At 35.6% G+C, this 16,236-nt stretch overlaps 1 protein-coding gene across 1 annotated transcript in view; it reads right to left on the reverse strand.

Annotated features, from left to right (window-relative positions):
• Nucleotides 1-16,236, reverse strand: part of VPS13C (vacuolar protein sorting 13 homolog C) — a 93,348-nt gene that overhangs the window by 61,014 nt on the left and 16,098 nt on the right. The window contains exons 12-29 of the mRNA XM_074156006.1: nucleotides 13,289-13,346; nucleotides 12,833-12,960; nucleotides 11,839-11,945; nucleotides 11,007-11,178; nucleotides 10,473-10,535; nucleotides 9,149-9,284; nucleotides 8,483-8,577; nucleotides 6,309-6,451; nucleotides 5,224-5,416; nucleotides 4,963-5,077; nucleotides 4,496-4,632; nucleotides 3,863-3,989; nucleotides 3,117-3,234; nucleotides 2,652-2,781; nucleotides 2,201-2,279; nucleotides 1,073-1,212; nucleotides 628-802; nucleotides 6-73 (exon numbers count right to left, since the gene is read on the reverse strand). Coding sequence (XP_074012107.1) covers nucleotides 6-73; nucleotides 628-802; nucleotides 1,073-1,212; nucleotides 2,201-2,279; nucleotides 2,652-2,781; nucleotides 3,117-3,234; nucleotides 3,863-3,989; nucleotides 4,496-4,632; nucleotides 4,963-5,077; nucleotides 5,224-5,416; nucleotides 6,309-6,451; nucleotides 8,483-8,577; nucleotides 9,149-9,284; nucleotides 10,473-10,535; nucleotides 11,007-11,178; nucleotides 11,839-11,945; nucleotides 12,833-12,960; nucleotides 13,289-13,346 — 2,184 coding nt within the window. The remainder of the gene's footprint in view (nucleotides 1-5; nucleotides 74-627; nucleotides 803-1,072; nucleotides 1,213-2,200; nucleotides 2,280-2,651; nucleotides 2,782-3,116; nucleotides 3,235-3,862; nucleotides 3,990-4,495; nucleotides 4,633-4,962; nucleotides 5,078-5,223; nucleotides 5,417-6,308; nucleotides 6,452-8,482; nucleotides 8,578-9,148; nucleotides 9,285-10,472; nucleotides 10,536-11,006; nucleotides 11,179-11,838; nucleotides 11,946-12,832; nucleotides 12,961-13,288; nucleotides 13,347-16,236) is intronic.

Genomic DNA, 16,236 nt, shown 5'->3' on the forward strand with positions numbered 1-16,236 from the left:
TATACCTTGATATATTCCACCTTCAGAAGGTCTAAGCCAGGTTTATCTGAGGAACTTATCAGATGAATGGGTGCTTTTTTACCTGTAACATACCACATGAAATACACAAGAATAAGGGTAATTTCTGTTCTTTCAGAGAACCAAAGAACTTGTGCCTTTAAGATCAGGATATACTTTTAATACCATTTGTTAAAATACATAGCACCACCAAATATGAATCACTAGTTTCTCTTCATTAAGTCCAAAATGGCAACTCTGTACCCCTTCTCCATCCAAAGATGGAGCACTAAGCTATTTATCTAATAAGCATTACAGTGGGAATCCAGAGCTTTTCACATGTACCAGTGGAACAAGCACTGCCAATGGACAGCTGCGTACTAAGTATTGTAACTGGAAAACTAGAACAACATCTGGATTTGCCCCATCCCTCGAAGTGCTCAAGACCAGGCTGGATAGGGCTTTGAGTAACCTCATCTAGTGGGAAGTGTTTCGGGGGGGGTGGGTTGGAGCTCAGTGATTAAGGTCCCTTCCAACCCAAACCATTCTATGCTTCTATGATTTCAGGGAGCACAAGAAACAGGAGAGCCATAACTTCAAACTGCTATTTATATACACATACTAGTATACTTCTCTTCCATTGCTTATTACCTCCAATTTCATAGTAATCCAAGCTTATTTTCTTTAAATAAGTCGCAGCTGCTAGATTATAGGTTCTGACAGTAGCTTCTGTCCCAAGATGCATCACATCAAATACAAGTACTGTTTCCTCAGATTTCTTTTGCCTGGTGAGTTCTACTAAAACCTGGATGAACAAGAAATACAGTTATACCATCTTTTCACATGTAGTATTCTCACCATTCAAACCAACAATGGAAAAACCGCAAAATTAATGCCTTGTCTGCTTTACTGTACTATTTTTATTACAGAGTTAAAGCGTAAAAATAGAAAAAAGACTGCTTGATGGTGAGAGATATAAATATCGTAGAAATACTTTGGGATTTTAGTAATAGAATACTGAATTCTATTCTATATTCTTTACATAGAAGGTAAACATAGAATTAAAGAGACATACTTCTTTAATTTCAAACTTCAACTGAAGATCTGTCAGTTCCTCTTTATCAGATTCCTTATTCGTTATTTCTTCTCCTTTAATTAGTGACTTGTCAGTTGGTTCAGAACTTTCCTCAAAATCAAAATATTCTTCTTCAGAGTCTACAAAACAGAAATTATTTCCTCCTCAGTAAACTCTTCCCAGAAACAGGGGTAAATATCCCACCCTCTCTTTACCCTTCCAATGGGATTTTGAACTGTATGACCAGTTAAAACCTCATCAGACAAAGTACACTTTTTAGATCTATACTGTTTTCTCACCCATTGAATGAAAAGTGAAGACAATTAAGCCCTATTAAGGAAAGCACTAGAATTTAGCTGTATCATTACACGTTCAAGAGCACACACAAGGAAAACCAGTTAAGAGTAAGCTCCAGGAAACAAGTTTCCCAGTTTCCACTATAGGAAAGTTCTTCTCTAGAACAGCCACAGAAGTAAATGCTCAAATCCACAGTCTCAATACAGTAACGTGCCGCTTGTTATTCCAGTTCTGCATTTACAGAAAAAGGAGAGCTTTGCTAATGCGACACACTTAGGACAATACCTGTGTTATGTTTGTAACAGTCTATTTTTGCCACATGTTGGCAGCTTAATGCAAGTGTACACATCCTTCAGACGTGTTACCTTTATGTGCCCACCCCAAAGTATGTGTCCTGAAGTGCGGCAGCAGCAGATGATTAGTATTTGGCCAAATCCACTTTTAGATTTTAGTCAATTCGGAAATCAGATTCCTCAATACTCTCTGCTAAAAAGATGTCTCATGACATCTGAATAATTAAATTGGTTTGCTAATGACATTCTAATACAGGTGTTATTAATGACTCACATTTGAAGAGGCTGCTTATGCATAATATTAATTTATCCCCCCCAAAAAGGTTTTTTTCTTTTTTAAAAAAGCAAGTTTGTTATTCTGAGGTAGCATCAACATCTTAATCAAATCTTTTTATGCACTTGAAGTTAGAGATGATCAACCATACTCATCTCTACTGTCCTTATAACACATTTTAAGATCAATAGCAGCCTGAAAATGTTAACTATTCCATAAGTTATAGCCTTCTACTTTTACAAATGCATATCTGTAGCTTCTTACCTGACACTATTTCTGCTAACAACTGGGGTGCATTAAGTAACCCTTTACTAACAACAGGAATTTTAGGAATAGCTGGTACCTAGAGGGAGGAAAAAAGAAAAAAAAAAAATCACGATTTTAAAATTTGTATAACTTAGTATGTTCAGTCATATTTGCTACTGATGATGCACGTTTCACCTTGCCTCCCCTATAATACTTAGAAAGATCAGTTTTGCCAATACTTATATTGAAACCAGCAGAACAATAACGAAGGTTAAGTTAGCCTTGTTTGAATAAGGCCAGCTTTTTATGATGGTAAATCGTAATGAATACACTTTGCCTTACTCAGCTTGACACAGATCTCTTATTTCAAGTGAAAGACCACAGACATCAGCAGGAATTCACACTTAGAATGATCACTTGAGTGATGTCAGGTCTTTTATTTCAATTTTCTTAGTTATAGTCAGCTTACCTTTGTATTTGGAATTGACGCAGATGACTTCTGAGGCAATGGAATGCTATCAATCAGATCACAAATTGCCTTGATTTTCTGGTCAGAGAGTCTCACATGCACCAAAGGAAGTCCTCCTGACACTTTAAACCTTTTTTAAAAAAAATTTTATTAAACTCCAAGACAAAAAAATTCTTGATTTAACTCTTACCAATATCTATACTTATATATAAAGATCACAGGACAGTAAAGCTAGTGATTCTGCATTAAAACAGGTTTTGGACTCAATTTAAACAGTATAAGCAGTGAAGGTGAGCAGGGAACTACTAGCCAAAAAAAAGTTTTGTAAGAAGTAGTAAACTACTTCTATTTCTTAAGTTAATACCTTCAAATTATAAAGTGTAACTGAACCTTTGGAGAAAATAGTTTTCTTTTCTGTAATTACACAGTAATTAAAAAGAAGTCCTTTCAACATTAATATATTACTTTGCCATCCTGGTATCTCTTTCCACCATCGATTTTGCCAACTGTACATGAATATCCATAGGCTGTAATATATGCAAAGTTGATGGATGTTGAAAACGAGCCTTCTTCCAGTCTTCACCTGCAAACATTCAGTAAATTTAGATGAAAAAAACATAGCTTCCTACTTACTTTAATTAAGATATCATTAAAGTAATCAAATGGCATCACTAGGAAAGGATAAAGAACCCACTCACAAAGTAGTAAAACCTAGAACAACTTGGGTAAAGCATTTTAAGAGCTTTTGAATCTATTTTCAATAGTTCTTAACAACATATTGCCTTAACAGCCTTAAGCCCAATTCTACACTAAAAGATTTGAACATAGAACCCTAAAAAAAATAGATGGCTAAATAAATATAAAACAGTAACCTAGCATTTTGTTGACTGCACAAACTTATGTCCAAATCAAGTATTAAGGCAAATTTTAACCGTATTTTCCTGCATATGAAAACATAATGCTACACATCTACCTTTCTTGCTGGCATCAAAGTACAGAGGTGACTCACAAGTGCAATCAGAAAGTAAGGAGCTGTTTGAAGAGAAACGAATGCATATTTTCACAGTTTAATACCAGACGTGTATTACAATGTCTTTTAGTTAACTACTGGGTTTGGGTTGCGTTTTTTCTTTTAAAACCCTATTTATTTATTACAGGTAGATAGCCTTTATCAGTCTTTTGAGTGAACGGGAACTATGTTGGTTTGTTACCTGTTCTTCCAAAAAGAAGTTGCACATTTTTTATTTCCACATCAAACTTGTCATAAGCTTTGTCCATAAGCTCCTCTAAAGATGAAAGGCTAGAAGCTTGACTACTGCCTTGATTTATGCTGTTCAGCTAAACACATAAAAGACAGAAAGCATTTTTCTTATTAGTTTACAAGTTTACTGCTGGAGTACAACTAAAATAAATATTTAATTAGTCAGCTAAAATCAAGTTAAATTTTTGTAATCTTTCAATTTTATAGGAACAAGAGAATCAACTTTCAGATGCCAAGAGAAAAATTATATTCTCTTATTAATAAAAGGCTACCATTTTACAAAAAAGGAAACAAAAGTCCATATGTTTTGCTGAATAAATGAAAGATATTAAATGATAAGCTATTACAGTCATGATTACAAAATAGAAATATTTCCTGGCGAGATTAACTAGTACAAGTATGTCAAAGAAAACTTAATAGCTCTGAACAGTAATCAAATTGCTGACCCTAATTTATTTGGTAGCAAATACAGGAAATTAGAACACATTCACACAGATTGCCATCTTTGGCTTCAGGTGGCAGTTATGTTAAGAGAAAAAAGTTTTTTCTTCCTCTGAGCTTATGAAAGAGGTCATTTATATACCTGAAATGTACCAAAGTCCAAAATCAGCAAGTCTGATTTTTCATGGTAGAAACCCGTCTGTGGAACCACAAGGTAGGAAGGTTTCAGATTAATCCTCAAGTCAAGGACTTTTCGCATTTCAATAATATGAACTAATCCTTAAATAAAAAGGAAGGGACATTAAAATTGAAATGTTATTCACAAGTGAAACAGCATCTCTTCATATGTTGACTGGCACAAATATCTGAAAGATAATGCATCTTGAGTAAAGCCTTACTTTTTTAACTTCCTACTGGTTTCTCATTAAACCCAATGCTCCCTCCCGCCCCAAAACATCCACTAATCCTCCAAGTCAAAAACTCAGGTTAAAAACCCAATCATACTATTTGGCCAGCAACCAAAATATAAGCAAATTGTTTAGAAAATCATATTGAAACATTTTAATACATTCAGAGGTTCACCTCATGGGTGATTCGTTTTTATCTTACCTGTAGCAGTTCTTTCCTTGATTTCTTCGAGCTTCATTAACGTGGCTGATGTTAATCTTTCAAGATCCATTCCCTTATTTGTCTGAAAGAATTCTACCATTGCATTTATTGTTCTCTTTTCAAAAAAAGACAGAAAAGGATTATCAATATACACAGAAGTCACTCAGTAAAAACCTAAAAATAGATCTTGACAGGGCAAAGAGAATAGTGGCAGAGAAAGGAGAATCAGAAAAAGAGGTAAGAGTTTTGGTTTCTACTCACTGCATCATATTTTATTTCCACAGGCTGTGACTCAATAGTAAGACTCTGGTCAGCAGGACTATCCTCTGGGTTAACATTAAACTCTATCTGAAGTAGAGAAGACTTGCTGTCCCCTATGGAAGCCACAAGAGACGGTACAATGTTTTCTTGCCTCAGGCCTGTAACGTACCAGTTTTCAAGCTTTGCTTCAACCCTAAAGATGACAAATAGTTGAATATACTTAATTAGAATAAGAAGAGTTCCATCTAGGAAAGACAAGCAAGATGAGAAAGCCTTTGATAAAGCCAAACATGACTGGCTTCACAGGACTAACACAGCACATAGTTAAATTGTTACACTAATAAATTGGAAAAATAAACAGGAGGCAAGTTGTTCACTGCAACACAACTGTGAAATTTTCTTTTTACCTTCTGTTATCTGCAAGGTGGACTGAAAATAACCTTCAGCTCATGGTTACTAAGAGAATCAGTTGCAACAGAAAAGAAATGCACAATTTTTATGCTACAGGTGAAGAAGAACTAAGTAAGATTTAACTATTACATATTGATTACAAAAATCAGTTACAGACTTGTTTTGGTGCAAATAGGTATTCTTTACTGACAGCTTCCCTGACAATAGTATTAAGTGGAGTCAGTAGAAAAATGCCTCTGAAAGAAAGCCATGTGAACACCACCAAACCACGCAAACTTAATTAATCCTTAAAAATACCTTAGGGATACAAAACTGATTTTTCGGTCCTGGATCTCCAGCACTGGAAACCCTGACTTTGGAAAGTAACGCAGTTGGGGCATAATCAATATCACAAGCCTGTCTCCACAGAGAGTTACATTCTCCAGAACTTAAAATCAACTAAATTATATGGCATGCATTGATGTAAAATATTCTCAAAACTCTCTGTATTTTTGTGCAGCATTCAGGTTGCACCTTCAATATTCCCCAAAACTCCATCCTACATTATTTATTATGTCCATAAATTTAAAAGCAAATATAAGACATAATGCACTACACAAGAAAAGATGTAAAAAGTTGGGAGGGGTGGAAGGTGGTGGGGTGCAGAGAGAGGAAGAAAATACCAATTCAATTACTTAATGGCTTGTGCTCCTGGGCGCTGTGATATCTTGGTACTCAGATCAATTATCTGTACTTTAAGAGTTTCTGCCACATTCTTGTCTTCTTTAATTATAAGAGAAGTGCTTAACAGCTTCAGTGTCACAACATGGGCAACATACTAGTGAGAAGGACAGAGAAAATTGAAGTTAGTCATCTTGATATTAATTTTTCAGACCTCCTAATTTCAATTAATCTAAGGAAACGTGGTATTTAAAGCTCTTTCAGTCAACTAAGGTAAGAAACATATCCCTATGCAGGAAGCGAAGTACAGGATCTTCACCTTCTTTCAACCTTTAGCAGCCATTTCTTTAATATAAAACAGCGTATTTCAACAAATGCAGAGCAGATATAGTCTGTATCTCTTTTCAGGATTCAGGCAAGTTTTTTTTAAATCGTGAAAGCAAGCATAGCTAAACTACACTCAGTAGAGAGCTAGCAAGACCAACAAACAAAATCATCACAATCCCATCAAATAACTAGATTTTAGAAAACATTACATATATGCCTTCATTGTCCTTACTGCTCAATGTCATCTCTCAACCTTGTCAATAAAGGGTTTTGGCTTCCTGATGTGCACCATTTTATGACTGTGTCAATCAGCAACTTATGAAGAATCAAATAATACTTCTTATCTGAATTTGAAGGCTGCACCTTTCTTCAGGGTACTGAGAGGGATGAGTGCACCTTTACATTTAATTTGTCCAAATTAAAAATGGAAATTTTTCTACACAGGTAAACAAGGAAAGTGTGAAACAAAGGAAAAAAAAAAAAAGCACCACTACTGGGAATTGTTTGGGCTGTGTCTCTTCTTTGTTGGTAAGAGATACTTGCTGTTGCTCTACTCTTTTCAATTTGACAGGAACACAAGTTCATACAAAAGCACAAAGGCCTCCACGGTGCCACTCAAACAATTCTGAGCTTCCCTGTGTGAGGCACTTGTAAGCTTGAGTAATATATACTAAGAGAAACCTTACTATTTCATATTTTCTTAGTTGTCTACTTTCTAGCTTTCTTCCTATAAGCTCTCTCAAGAATACTCTACCTGTAAAGTTTCCTCTTTTATTCCTTTGTCAAAAAATATCTGTCACAAACACATTTTTAATCTTATGCTTTCCTTTACATAGTAGGAAAAAGTATAACTGAAATCTCCTAATATTAATCATTAGGAACAATATTTTAATAGAAACATAACATGATCCTTCTAAGAAAAGCATCCCTGAAAATTATAAACATTGGGTGAAAAGGGAATAATCAGATGCTAATATTCGGCTTTATATAAACAACAAGTATTCAATTATCAGAATCAAACTGACTTTGGATTTAAAAAAAAACAACAACAAAACACACACACAAAAAAAAAAAGACCCCAAACCACGACAACCAAAAAAAACAACTCCACCAAAAATACCATGCAGAGTAACTGAGTTTTCACCAGAACAGGTAACAAGAAATAGATGCAATGGAAAAGCTAACATGGAATATTTTTTCATTTACAGTTAGCTTTTTTCATTCTCTTCCAAGTAGTAAATAGGCATCTACCATCTAGTTTGTTACTTGTAAATCACTCCAGTGATTGCTGTGCACAAAGCAGAACACCAAAGGAAACATTAGACATTCTTTGTGTTTTCTGAAAAAAAATTATTTTTTTTTTTAAATCTTCTTTGTACATTCAATGTAGATTTGACTCCCACTGACACACATTATACTGCTTATCTTAAGGCTAACATGCTTGGAGAAGAGAAGGTTCTGGGGAGATCTTATAGCAGTCTTTCAGGGGACCGTCAGGAAAGCTGGGAGGGACTCTTTACAAGGGAGCGTAGTGATACGATGAGGGGTAATAGTTTTAAACTGAAAGAGGGGAGATTTAGATTAGATACTAGAAAGAATTTCTTTACTCTGAGGGTGGTGAGGCACTGGAACGGGTTGCCCAGAAGTTGTGGATGCCCCATCCCTAGAGATTTTCAAGGCCAGGCTGGATGGGGCTTTGAGCGACCTGCTCTAATGAGAGGTGTCCCTGCCCATGGCAGGAGGGTTGGAGCTAGATGATCTTGAAGATCCCTTCCAACTCTAACAATTCTATGATTCTACAACATGAAAAAGGTTTTTTGTCTGTTTGCTTTTTAAACCATCCCCATAAGATGTTGCTTACCTGCTTTGGTAAGGAAAGGCAACGGGAGCTGTCACTATATCCAATAGCAGTAAAAAGCTTCGCTTTCTCTTCTGGTGTCATTATTTCATCAATAGCTAAAAACCAAAACCCACAGAAATTTGCACTTCAATTAGTAACGATAAGCATTTTTCCTCCCATTTGTTCTCTATTGTACTTAAGTTCTGTTGACACATTTCTTTGACTCTTCATATTGCACTAAGTTCCATATTGTAAAAATTTACACAGAAGCAGTTCTCGTACATGGTGTTACACACATAGCACAGAAATCAACACAATTTGTATTACAAGAGTACCCATAATTCCCAATGATGAAAACAGCTTGAGGAGTACTATTAGAACGAAATTCTGGTCCACACAGCACATCACCAGAATACAGTATTCCAATCGTCACCTGTTACACAACAGCTGTAAGCTCCATACTCTTATCAGGGTTCCAAAATGCTTATGGCCACTTCAGAAGTATGCCTTATTTGCCAGCTCAATATTCATTAACAGTAAGTAATACTATAAAATGGATCAATGCTGCATTGCACTGTTCATGCTATACTCTCCCTTTCTGTATAATAAAGCAAAACATACTATAACTTAATGTATATAAAAACTTAAAAACTCTGTAGAAGTTAGTGCATTACAGTTTACACCTACTTTCAGGAACTGTTGATTCTTCATCTTCCTTTTTCTTAGATTCTCTTTTACCCCAGAAACCACTAAACCATCCTCCGCTTTTTTTTTCTACTTCAGTGGTTTTCTTCTTCAGTAGTTTTTGTCCTGATCTTATTGTCTACAAACCAGACATTAAAATACATAATTAGAGTTACTATATATTTTGTTTTTCTGTAAATAATACATGTATGTATTGAACAGACATTTAGCTGATGGACAGCAACACCACCCCGCAAGGGATTAAGAGCACTTTGACCCACCAGACGGAAGCAAAAAGAGGATCAGGGTGAGGAGGGGCATGTGTGCGCACACACACGCATGTGTGTGGAAACAAGCATGTGTTACTTTTACTTTGGGCAGCCTTTTTCTACATATTTCACTAGCATTTCGATTACAAAAAGACAGGAACCACGTGAAAAGACAGTATTTAAGACGATACGAGAAGCAATTACATTTCTTAAATCTGGTAGTAACAAACCTGAAGACTGATCCTGTACCATGATGTATTCAAAACTTTTAATTTGTACTCAGGCTTTCACTAAGCATTTTAAAAATGAAGGTCTGACCAAAAACATCTCAAAACCAAGAAACATCATTATTTTATCTTCGTTTTACATACCTTCTGCATGTGTAGACAAAGAGAGGCTACATTAGCATGAACAGTAATTATATGATGCAACTACAGAGGTTAATTTTGATGTTAGGAAAATAGCTTCCAGTAGCATGCTTCTCACAAGACAACTATTCTGAGCTTGCCCTCAGTGTGCTGGGTGGTTTTGTTCTTAACTGCATATCCAAGACTTTCCAAAATGTTATAAAATTAAATTCCTTCTTAAGTGTCACAAATCATTTCCAAAATAAAATGCAGCTAGAGAATTCATCTACCTTTTAACAATTCTCTGATTTGTCTTTTAATTAGATTGGCTGTTCCCCTAAAAAGAGAGTATCTAAAGGTGTAGGTAGGATAGAAACAGCTGTACATGTTTGATCTTGAACAGCTGCAGAACCGGTCTTGAAAAAACAGAAGTCAAAGGAAAAAAAGAATTGTTAGATCATCACCATTAGACAATTGCCTAAATGGTACAACATGGGTCGCAGTAACACTGTGCACACACACTGGTAGGGTTTTGGGACTGGTTCAGAAATTGATTTAGTTATTCTTGTCATGGAAGGATAGTAAACTTGCCTTCCCACCTCCCTATCCAATCATACTCCTCAGCACAATTTTTTTCAAGATAATATCACAACAAAGCCATCCTATTTGAAGCATTACAATATTAATGAAAAAAAAAAAAACATTTCTTACCTCAACTTGTGCTTGTTGTCTTGCTAAGACTATATTGAAAACATCAAGCTTTCTTTCTAGGTCCTGTAAAAATGTATGATGAAATCATTTGCCTCTGAAACACATTTAGGAAAGGCTCACTACTACAAATTCTCTACCAGCTCCTTTGTATTGACACTCCAATTTCTTTCTAGACCTGTTCCTTTCTTTCAAGGGTATGCACACACACACACACCCCCACACCCCTGAAGTTCACTAGAAGATGAAAGCTGATTTTAAGCAGTCTAATTTATTACTATTTTTAAGATTAATCTTGCACTTCATTAAATTCATTCTCGTTCATTAATCTGCAACCAAGACGGGTTTATTTAAATGGCAATTTATTAGTATTTTCTTTCTTTCCCCAACAGGTTATATTGAACTTTAGATTAAAGTGGTATTTCCACAGAACTCTTGTGCTCTTGTAAAATGACCAACCTTGATTACAGTCATGTATATTTAAAGATTTAATAAATGGACCAAAACATACTTTCTCCAAAGAGAAAAAACACATACCTGAATTTGCCTCTGTGTTTCTTCTGACAGTTTACTCTGTGTCAGCTTGTTCTTGTACATATTTTTGTAACTCTTCAGAAGCTGCCTATGTTGTTTTATGTTACTCCATGACCACATTCGCGTATGTCTCTTGATGTGAACTTCAAGAACACTGTTACCTGCGTATTTCCACCTACAATAATCCCACACTTCTGAGCAACTTCCCGTTTCATTTGTACATTACAATTTAAGAGTTGCAGAAGCAGCTTATTAATCTGCAAACACTTTGTTTATCACCTGACATTTGAGTAATGTTTTTATCAAAATTTTAATTGTTTCAACATCACTTTTCAAAAATGGACTGAGGGCTTATATTTGATGCCTAAAGAACTATAAATCTGGATTCTCTATCGACTTCTGCATGTTTGAAAATTTGGGCTGTAACAGCATTATGTACACTTAAGTACTTTGATAATTAGCATCAGTAAATACTTAGAAAAAAATGTCTATCAGCTCAAAACTTTAAAAAATAACAGTTGACATACATGTTTCCCTTGTAATACATTTGGTAACTCTTTTTCTTTAGTCTTTCTAAAATTACATTCTAACCTCTAGAGAGAACATCAGCATTCTGTTCACAGATTTTGAGGACCAGGGTTTGCTCTTTAAGTCAGATTTTCACCACTTGATTCTTTCACATATTCTCTTCTGCAAGCCTTTTCTACTTGGCTAAGCAAAGCTCTAATGATACATGCAATCTAGTTTTAAAACTCCGTCTAACCACAAAGGAGAACAAAGAGACTGGAGAGGACTCCAGCATCTCCCAAAGAATGCATGACTGTACACAGCTTACCATTGTTTGGCATTTTTATGGAGAGATACATCTGGCCTAAATCTTCTGTATGGTGCATTGCGAACCATGTAATCTACGGACTCCAGAAGGTCTATCATGCTGAGGTACTAAACACAGAGAAACATTTTTCTTAGCAGAGGTTCAGATTTTATTGCAAGCAGTGCTTAAAGTACATGCATAACATGGTCTTCAGTATTCCCCAAACTATGCAGAAATTTAAGCCTATGCATTTTCATCAGTGTGGACCAACTACACCCATTGCTCTCAAAGCACACCACTGTATGAACTTCTAGTTTCCTTGAAGAACGAAAACAATTTGCATTTCTCTTACCCTGCTCAGCACAAAGGCTCAAGCTTTCACAAACCAACCGTATTCTCTTCCTTTGCCAATACACAGCTTCCCCAGTTTTAGAATTGCCTTTGCATTAGCTAACTTTATTGGTACTGTTCTGAACTCAGATTACACTCTGACATCAATAAGAGCTAAAAAGCTACCTAGCAAACTAACTGTAAATTATCACTGAATAAATGAAAATTACCACTAGCATTGCTGGGGAGCTATCTAAATGAGTTCCTTGATATTTCAGTAGGCTTTATTGCCAAAGCCGCTATACTCCATTCATTCCTTTGCTTGTATCTTGGCATCTCTGCAGTTATAACATTGGCTTATAGTTTTACAAGATAAAGGCTACTCATAAGAATGATTCCATTCTCTGTATGAAAGGAATGCTATTGGAAGGGCTGAATACAGATCAGATGGTCCCCACAGGGCTCACAGATAATAGGGTCAGAGTGCCGGGATCCAGCACCAGGAAGTGACTTATGCAAAGGGAAAATGATCCCACACTTTTCCCACAGCTACTGCTAAACAGTTTAGAGAGTCTATTTGCATATAAGCAGAAAATTCCCAAAGAAGAATGCTTTCCAACAAAAAAAATCCTGCAGTTCACCACAAACACCAAAATAGGTGATAATGGATACCAAGCCAACTTACCTGGGGCTTAGTGAATTCAATTACAATTCTCTGTACTTCTACATTACAATCAATCTTGGGAGTTTTGAGTTCTACTTCTGCATATGGGTTGATATACAGTCTTGCAGAGGCTGATACTGGTCTAAAAACTTATAGATAAAAGAATTAAGATCAATTTTACATTTACAATTAAAGTATGGGAAGCAATCTTAAAATACTTATTTCCACTGCCTGATACATCAACCACTTTATACTGGTAATTAGTAAGCTCAAGACCCACAGAATCAGGACACAATTCTCACCGAAAATTAAGATAGCCCAGCAATAATCAAAAAGCATACAAGCTCTAGTATGTTCTATTATGCTTAGGTTTTTGTAAAATAAAGTTAGTATGGGCATGCCTGCATGATCAGTTCAGGCTGTTGTATACTAACCTGCTCAGAACAGTTTATATTCACTCATTCCTAGCTTACTTACTATAATCATGGTCTTGAGGCTCATTACCACTACGTGGAATTCCTCTTTTCAGCTGATCCTGTAAAGGAATATGACACTATTTAGCAATTGCTGAAGAGCATTACTTGTTTACAGTTCTCTAAACTTTGAGTAGACCAACTTAATTTCACATGTATTTTGCAGGGACCTCATCCCCTTAAATGGAAAAGCTCATATAGCACCAGATTTAAAAGAATTCTAAGTATTTCATATCAAGTGGAAGGTTAGTACAGGTTTTATTAAACTTCTGTTTAAATCTTGCAATAACAACTAACGTATGTTAATTTAGAAACATATAGCTCATGTGTACACTCAAATATGTCCCATAATAAATCAAACATTTGTGGTTTTAAGCTCCTTAAAGGCACCAGGAGTATCTACTCACATTCTACCCTTCCTCATTTTTAGTACATAAGGAGGCCACTTGAGCTTTGTGGTATTCTGCAGGTACAAGAGCAATTAAAGACAGAAAGTAGTCAGGAAAATAACAGAACAGCCCAAGAGGCCTGAGAAATACCATGCTAGAACTGAGCCTTAATTCAAAAGGAGGTCTGTCTGATGCTATAATTCTTCAGCAATTTATTGAGAACGCTATATTTGAGCCCAAACATTTTACCTAGTTTCAGAATTGCAATGGCATAATTGGTTAAAGAAGGACGGCTGCTTTTAGGAAGATGTAGATATTAGCTATTACGTGAAGGCAGATGAAGTGGTAGTCCCCATTATATTTTACAAAGACAATCAATATTAAGATTTCTTTTTACAAACAAAATATTTTGTAACTACAAATTTCTTCAACGTAAACCTCTTCCCGGTTCCTTATTTAAAAACTGGTTTGTATTTTATAAAAGGTACACTTCCTCATTTAAAATATTTGTATTTCAATATATTTCCTGTGTGCTGGTCTATATTAATAAAAGCTAAATTTCAACAAGATTAAGTATAAAACAGCTAATCTCACAAACAGCCACATCGTATTTAAATAACATGAGTAAGACTGTGGTATGAAAGTAACAGCTTGCTACAGATTACGCAGCTTATTTTTGCTACAACACAGACCAATTAGCTACTACAATAAATCTGATTTCCTGATAATGCTGCTTAAAATTAAGACTGAAACAGCCTGTCTGGATGGCTGGCCTAGCTTTCCAGGAAACAAATTACACTAAAAGTTACCTATAAAATGTATTCAGGTATTTAATACAGATAATGTTACTAAACAGGACAGGTTATTTGCTATTTGTTCCATTCGTGTATTGGTTTTAAAATTCTGAAGAAGAGAGGACTTAACAAGTGGGAAAGAAGATTTACACAAGTAATCTTATGCCCATGATGGATTCCATTCTTCCCCCGTGCTTCTTCAAGTGTTCTCAGATGTGTTCTGATCTTATTCCTGCTCTCCCTCTCTTCCCCTTTTAGGCACAAGGATACAAAGATGACTAATCATAATTTACAAATTTAAGCTAACAGAAGTCACCAAACAGTCAAAAGATGCAAAAAATCCAAATAAAGGAAACAATGCCAGTATGCAAAGTGATACTAGAATACAGCGCCAAAATTGCTAAGGATTTCAAAAACTAGAAAAAATACAAGTGGTGAGATGCTTCAAGGTAATGGGTGGTCAGAATACTGGATACTATTCGCTACACTACAATTGCTCTGCCTCAGCACTCAAAGAAACCTTTACATGCAGGATGTGCCACAGAGGTTGGAACAAAACAAGACACTGTAGATAGGAAGAGAAATCAAGGTATTCATAGTATCTTCTACATACAGTGAATTTACACCCCAATTTTGAGAGAATAAACAGTACCTTGCAAGGAGAATCAGAACAACAAAAAAAGGACTTGGGTTTCAAGTTTCAGATAACAGACAAGATTCAAAGAACATTAAATGACTGGCTGGTTTTAAGCACTTCAGTTTTGATTCAACCTTCCATACAAGCTCACTAGGTTAAGGGCATATTTTAAGGAGAGACTAAAACAAAAATATAGATACCTGTAAAAGATGAGCACAAAAGAAAATAAAGGAAACAAGTAGTATTGCACAAGGACACAGGGAACACCTGTATCACCTTTATAAACGTAATGGGTCAAAAATGTACCATTTTTGCAGAGAACACGTATTCACACCAGAAATATAATGCAGATATACAGACACATCTGATCTTCTCCATAGTAAAATTAAATGAGATTCAAACAAACTAACAACAGTAATCATTTGTGCTCTATTCCAAGTGAAGCGACTTGTTTTCATAACCGATTTTAAAATTTACTTTCAGAACCTAAGATATTCAGTAATGTGCTACCCAAAAGGTAACCAGAATAACTAGCTGTTTCTCATTACCTAAAAAACAGATCTTCTAACCACATGAATGAAGTGGCCATCTGAAATAAACTTAACAGTAACGGTGCTTTTGCAACTCGGATTTCCTCAGCTGTTATACAGAGAGAAGATGTGCGCCCTCAGCCACAATTTATGTCTATATAACTGCCCTATTCATACTGCCAAAGTTTCAAGCTTTTCTTCTGGGAAGTAAGAGTTAGAGGATAACACAGCAACGAAATGAAAGCAAAACAATTACTTCACACACTTATAATATTATGAGTAGCAGTATTCCACTACTCGTCCAGCTAACAGCAACTCAAAACATTAATCCATCAGAAAAAACTAGGCATAGCTTCCAGGAAGCCCCCCCACACAAATTTGATTCTATTCTTTCCCTGTAATTACCATTTTAAGCTATCTGCTTCTCATTCTGTCTTGATTTACCCTCATTGCCTCATGCTGCCTCATCTTCTGCACTGGAGCACCTTCATCTATTTCTCTAGTCTCTACACCACCCGAGTTAGCTTCATCAAGTTGAATAAAGCATTTCCAGCATCATCGTTTCCATACAGTCTACCTTAATTATGTTCCACTCAACCTCA

The sequence above is a fragment of the Numenius arquata genome, chromosome 11 (genome assembly GCF_964106895.1).
Source record: "Numenius arquata chromosome 11, bNumArq3.hap1.1, whole genome shotgun sequence".
NCBI classification, from domain to species: Eukaryota; Metazoa; Chordata; class Aves; order Charadriiformes; family Scolopacidae; genus Numenius; species Numenius arquata.